The sequence below is a fragment of the Mandrillus leucophaeus genome, unplaced genomic scaffold, assembly GCF_000951045.1.
Source record: "Mandrillus leucophaeus isolate KB7577 unplaced genomic scaffold, Mleu.le_1.0 Scaffold3, whole genome shotgun sequence".
NCBI classification, from domain to species: Eukaryota; Metazoa; Chordata; class Mammalia; order Primates; family Cercopithecidae; genus Mandrillus; species Mandrillus leucophaeus.
In genome coordinates, this window is record NW_012103142.1 from 11,206,022 (window position 1) to 11,212,836 (window position 6,815).

General features: G+C 43.2%; 1 protein-coding gene across 1 annotated transcript in view; it reads right to left on the reverse strand.

Annotated features, from left to right (window-relative positions):
- ZNF318 (zinc finger protein 318) overlaps nucleotides 1–6,331 on the reverse strand; it is a 21,980-nt gene extending 15,649 nt beyond the window's left edge. The window contains exons 1-3 of the mRNA XM_011986770.1: nucleotides 5,670–6,331; nucleotides 3,168–4,649; nucleotides 590–689 (exon numbers count right to left, since the gene is read on the reverse strand). Coding sequence (XP_011842160.1) covers nucleotides 590–689; nucleotides 3,168–4,649; nucleotides 5,670–6,329 — 2,242 coding nt within the window. The 5' untranslated portion in view covers nucleotides 6,330–6,331. The remainder of the gene's footprint in view (nucleotides 1–589; nucleotides 690–3,167; nucleotides 4,650–5,669) is intronic.
- Nucleotides 6,332–6,815: the final 484 nt, after the last annotated feature.

A 6,815-nucleotide genomic window follows, 5' to 3' on the forward strand; every position in this document is an offset into this window, starting at 1 on the left:
ACACACACACACACACACACACACACACACACACATTGAGAGAGAGAAAAAAAGATAGAGCAAGTGTATTAAAATGTTAATAATCTGGCAGGGTGTGGTGGCTCATGCCTGTAATCCTAGCACTTTGGGAGGCTAAGGCAGGTGGATCACCTGAAGTGAGGAGTTTGAGACCAGCCTGGCCAACATGGCAAAACCCCATCTTTACTAAAAATACGAAAAAAATTAGCTAGGCATGGTGGTAGGTCCCTGTAATTCCAGCTACTTGGGAGGCTGAGGCAGGAGAATCACTTGAACTTGGGGGACAGAGGTTGCAGTGAGCCGAAATCACGCCACTTCACTCCAGCCTCGGCAAGAGAGCAAAACTTCATCTCAAATCTTCATCATCATCATCATCACCATCATCATCATCTGGGAGAAGAGTACCTGAGAATTCTTCGCACTATTATTGCAACTTTTTTGTAAGTTTAATTATGTAAAAAAAAATTTTTTTTAAATGAAGTTTCACGTTACTGAACCTGTGTGAGAGTAGCAAATTTGGTTCTCCTACATAAGTTATTACAAAAAGGCAATCACGCAAAGCAGCTGATACCTTGTTGTTTATGAAGCCGCTCTAACTCGGTCCTAAGATAGTACATCTTCTTCTGGCGGGCTTCCCGGTCATTCTTTAGTTTTTCCCTCTCTTCAATAACCTGCAAAATACAAAATGGTAAGAGAGTCCATCTCCTCCAACACTGTCTTTTCTATTTCTCTCTTCCAGAAGCCTTCATGCTAGACATTATCTGAATGTAAGGATCCAAATGCCTGCACACAGGCAGGCATTTGACCTTACAGTCAAAGTGATATTTCGTTCTAAGTTCCAGAATAGAACTGTCCATCTTTTCAAAAACTATACTGTCCAGAAAGGTTGTTTTTTTGTTTTTTGCAGGAAGCATCTAGGGCACTGATAGCAACTATTAGATAGTGGTTCTAAGTTCCAAAGGGAACCATATGTATGTTATATATAGAACCATAAAGGAACTATATATGTTATGGGTAAGGGATATATTTCATATTATTTATTTATTTTCACTGCTCCTTGGAAAGCAGGGATAACCCATAGGCAGTGTGCCCAGAGTAGCATGTTGTTTAAACCTCACAACATTTTCTCTATTTTGTAGTTAGAAAACTGAGGTTGTACAAGATTAAGCAGAATACTCAAAGTCACACATTAAGTGTAGATTTACAATCCAGGTATATCTGCCCTAAAGCTCATGATCTTTCAACTATACTACTACCTAATGGAAAAAAGCAAATATGGCTTGTCTATACTATACCAGCATATAATAGGCTGATATGTGTCTATAATAGACCTATGTATTATCAGCACCCTGACTTAAGGACTAGATTTATAAAAGGAAAGAGAAAGTGTATGACCTTCAAACACTGTCTCTGAAGTTTTAAGTTTTGTCTATATTGAACCTATTTCCCTTTCTCAAAAGACTTTAGTAAAACTAAAGACTGAAGTTAAGTTTCTATTGAACTTAAATACTCTGAAGTGTCTTTTGTCTTCCCAATAATTGGCTAAAACTTTTTAACTGCAAAAAACTGAGACTGGCCTTCTATTTTTTTTTCTTCAGGTTTTAACTTTTTTTTTTTGAGACGGAGTCTTGCTCTGTTGCCCAGGCTGGTGTGCAGTGGCATGATCTCGGCTCACTGCAGCCTCCGCCTCCTGGGTTCAAGCAATTCTCCTGCCACAGCCTCCTGAGTAGCTGGGACTCCAGGCGTGTGCCACCACACCCGGCTAATTTTTTGTATTTTTAGTAGAGATGGGGTTTCACCGTGTTAGCCAGGATGGTCTCGAGCTCTTGATCTCGTGATCTGCCCGCCTCGGCCTCTCAAAGTGCTGGGATTACAGGCATGAGCCACCACGCACGGCCAGGTCTTAACTTTTATGAGCAAACCAAATTATACACCTTACATTTCTATGTTTCTAACAAGTTACATTTTTATGTTTCTAACACATACAATTAATAGTATGTGTTAACTCTTCCACTCAAAATTCTTCTATTATGTATTCCTTATCTTGATGTAGTTTTCACCTACTGCTCTAAATTATCAGAATTATTAGAATTATATCTTTACCCCAGTCACTGCTTTCTTCCCACAGCCTGGGAACCCAATGAACCTGGATAATATAAAAAATGATTTTAGAGGCCAGGCACAGTGGCTCATGCCTGTGATCCCAACACTCCGGGTGAGGCTGGCAGGGGAGGATCACTTGAGCCCAGGAGTTCAAGATCAGCCTGGGCAACACTGAGAAGACCCCATCTCTATATAAAATATATGTATACATACACATACACACACATACACACACACACACATAATTTTTTAAATAAATAACATGTCAAAAATGTTACTGTTACTCCTGGGCTCTAAGATAAACCAGATCAAGCAAAGTTTATTTGTTGGTTTGCTTCAATTATCAAGCAACAACTAATTATTAGCTTTAACTCACATAATCACTACAGGGTAAGAATACAGAATTCACTGGGATCAAACAGGCTTACTGATTCTCCTTCACCAAACCCAATTTTGGTTCCCCACTCCACTATGAAATCATATTGAAGACTTCAAGGCTCCCAGTTCCTATCTACAGTGTTTGAAGACCATTAATTTGGATAGAACTAAACTTAAAAAAGAGAAGTCTGGGCCGGACATGGTAGCTCAAGCCTGTAATTCCAGCACTTTGGGAGGCTGAGGCGGGCGGATCATAAGGTCAGGAGATCAAGACCATCCTGGCTAACAGGGTGAAACCCCGTCTCTACTAAAAATACAAAAAATTAGCTGGGCGTGGTGGCGGGCGCCTGTATTCCCAGCTACTCAGGAGGCTGAGGCAGGAGAATGGCGTGAACCCGGGAGGCAGAGGTTGCAGTGAGATGAGATCACGCCACTGCACTCCAGCCTGGGAGACAGAGTGAGACTCCGTCCTAAAAAAAAAAAAAAAAAAAAAAAAAAAGCGTGTGAAAAACTGAGGAACAATATACATTTCTCAGGGTGATGACGGCAGCCTCCAAAGGACTTCAAGTGAAAGAGCCTTACAAATTTTCAACCCCCTCTAAAAAACATATATAAATGTATGGTAAAGTAGAAAACTCAGGCACAGGATGCCCAAAGCTAATATTCACCTTCTGCTTCTGGGAAGCACGGTTCTTCTCATCAGAGATCTTCTCTGGATTATATCTTATGAGTGACGGAATGGACACCTGAACAGGCACTTGGGCTGCAGGAATTGAGCCTCGCACAGATTCTTTCTGCTTAGGCTTATCAGGAGTCACAGTGGGGATCACACGCAGATTGGGACGGCTACGAGTAGCTTGTTTGGTTATTGGCATTATCCTGTGTGGTTCAGGCACAGGGTGGTTTGACGGTTGAGAGGTGGGATACATGGGCCATCTTGAGGCTGCATATGCCATGTAATGCCTATAGGCATCAAAGGAGGCAGGGGGAATAGCAGGTCCCTGGTAATTTGGAGGTATCCGAGCTGCAGCAAACTGAGAGGCCCTTGGCATGTGAAACTGAGATAAAGCAGCAGTGTGTGGAAGTCTAATTGGGGCAGATGGGGCTGATGGCAACATGCACCTGACTGCAACAGATGACTGAAACCCACTACCAACCACCTCTGGTCCTGAAATATGACCCACTGGATGGTCAGACTTTAGGAATGGAGGGCTATTTTTTGTGAGCAGGTAAGGATCCACAGGAGAAGGTGGGTGGGGATGGGACACCTCTGGAGAGTGGGTATTGCTATGATGTGCCTCCCTGCTCTCTAGTCTGTGGGGATCTGAGGAACGTCGATCAGCTGAGAAGCAGTGGTCAACTGAGGAACAGCGGTCAGCTGAGAAGCGGTGGTCAACTGAGGAACAGCGGTCAGCTGAAAAGTATCGGTCAACTGAGGAACGGCGGTCAGCTGAGGAGCGTAATGACGGCTTCTTGCCATGAAGTCGTTCCTGGGTGCGTGCAGCCAATTGACTAATCTCCGCTACTCCAATATCCAGGCCTATTGTCTTAAGCAAGTCATGGATCTTTGCATATTCTGGATTGGTCTCTTCTAGTGATTCTAGCTTTACAGCTGGAGCTGAAGACGGCAGGGAGCTTGCCTTCTGCCTAGTAACTTCACTCTCAGAGCTCCCAAGGGGCTTTGGTAGAGATTCTGCCTTTAAATCCTCTTCTTCATCCCCATAGAGAAATTTCTCCTCATCTTCAATGTCAGGAAAGCTACGTCGCCTTTTTTCCTGTGTACTAGTAGAATCAGCCAACATGCTCAGAATTCGGGAAAAACCACTGCCATCCTGGCTAGCTCTCTCATGGGGCAGCAGGAAGTCTGTGTGTCGCTCAGGTCCCTCGGCCTTCAAATCTAAATTATCCTTGTGGCATAGAAAACTTCCAAATTTTTCTCTGAGAGGACTGTTGTCTTTGGGAATCCCAGGAAGAGGACCCCATTGGTAGAGGTTGCCCTGAGGTTCCTTCAAGGCAGTCTCTACCATAGTCCCCTTGTTTTCAATCTCTGAGGCAAAAGCAGCAATAGCACCACTTAGTGGAAGGGATGGGTGCCCAGAGTAGAGAGGGTGATCCTGGCTGGAGCTGGTACTGCTGGAAAAACTCTCAAGCTGCAAAGACAAACACAACTGATTTAATCTTATGCAGAATCTCAGAAGATTAGTAACTGAGATAAATTACTTAAATACTTTGGTCTTTCTGAATTAACAGGTGAGAGATAAGTATGGATAAAAGGGAGGACAAATATCCTTAGCCAGATTCAAAATGTGAGTCACCTTATCTCCAGATGTTTCTGCTGTTAAGGAGAAACAAGGAAGTGAGGCAATCTGGATGGAATCCTCACCTTTATCTATGTGTTAAAAGGAAGTTGAATTCAAAAGGATTTTAGAGATCCCCTAGCTTGTTTTCTTTTCTATGGATCCCCAAAAGAAAAGAAAAAAAAAAAAAGAGAGAGCGCGCTGCTTTGGCTGAAGTGGGGAGAGGAAACTCTGGAACACTAACTCATCAGCATTCCCTTGCTTGTGAACCTCTTCAGAAGCCTTTATCTCCTAAGAGGACAGCTAAAAACTAGCGGTCTTTCCATTAGTGGTCTCACCATCCTTTCACAGGTGACGGAAAAATATCAAGGCTCAGAATGGTGAGGTGACTTGTCTAAACATCACAGTAAGTTGGTGGCAGAAGAGGGTCCAGAATCAGAATCACCTGATTTCTAGTTCAGTGTCCTACAACTCATACATCTTGCCTTCTCTCTAAAGAGAGATGAGAAAATTGAGGTCACCTCCTCCCTTTGCCCTTCAAGCTTCATTTCCAACAAACCCATATTCGAAGATTGCCAAAGGATAATCCAATTTAAGGAAAAAACTTATAGCAGATACTCTCCAAAATATCTATTTATTAATATAAAGCCTAATATACAGCAATATAACCCTCTACTGATGCATTAAAAGGCCTACAGTTTCGTTTGGAGAGTGCTAGAAGGTGTAGCTCACAGTCCTAGAAGGCATAGCTCACAATGTTGGTCCAGCATATATTACAAAGACACCATTAGAAACATAGCCCACAGGAAAGTAAACAGGCATTAAGATATTAGACAGACTAGCAAGACGCCCTACAAGAAATGCAGCAGAGACCTGCATGGAAGGCTCCATTATGTCCACCTCAATCCGCTTCTTCAAAATGGACTTCTTGGGCATCACAGATACTTCTTCAGGCCGATGCAAAGAATATCCTGGCTCCGATGCTGTTAGGACACCTGACAATCCAGGGATGGAACAGCCAGTACCACCACCATCAACTCCAACCAGCTCCTGACTCAAGCTCCTACTTCGCTCCTCCTCTTCCTCTCGCTTTCGTCTGGCAAGATCCAGTTCTCGAAACTCAGGGTCGAGAAACCTAGGACTTGGGCTTCGTCTACGCTGTCGATAGTTGCGAGTTCCTGATGTAAAACTTGGGTGATCCCCTCCCATGCTGTTTATCTTCACTGTGTCATCATAACGGGGTCTTTTGGCCTCCCGGTTCCTTTCTTCAGATCGTATAGAGTAGCCTTTGAGTTTTTCTCGATTCCGTTCTGTTCCCCGCAAAAGCTCATCATGACAACTGATATGGGGACTATAATCAGATCGATGCAGGAAAGTTTCTTTTGTTCGGTAGTCCTCATCTAGTTGTCCCAAGAAGGGACTGAGAGGCCCTTCCTCCTGGGAAATATATCGCTCAAGACCCCGAGAGCACTGGGAGCTTCGAGTGAAGACAGAATCATCAGTCAGGTCATCCCTGAGGAAAAAGAGAAGCATCATTGAACAAATGGACTTTGTCAAGGGGGCTATAAAATGCTTAAGGCAAAAACCTATTATCATGAAGTCCAAGAACATTTCCTCTCCCTTTCCCTGGGGTGCAAGCAGCTTTGGCCTCTAACCAAGAGTTAACATTACCAATATATCTAGACAGAGTTCTTGGGTAGTATCTTTGACTAGACTTGGGGCATGCAAAGTATCATGCAAGTTACACAACTCCACACAAGCTAAATTCTAGCTCTTTGCTACTGAAAGTGTAGTGCGGACCAAAGAGCATTAGCATAACCTGGAAACTATTTAGAAATACACCTTCTCAAAGCTCCACCCCAAGCAGATCTGAACTAGAACATGCATTTTAACAAGATCTCAAGGTGATTTTTTTGTACTTTAAAGTTTGAGAAACACCAGTCCAGATCAATGGGATTTTTTTAATTTTGTTTTGTTTTGTTTTGAGACAGAGTCTTGCTCTGTCGCCCAGGCTGGAGT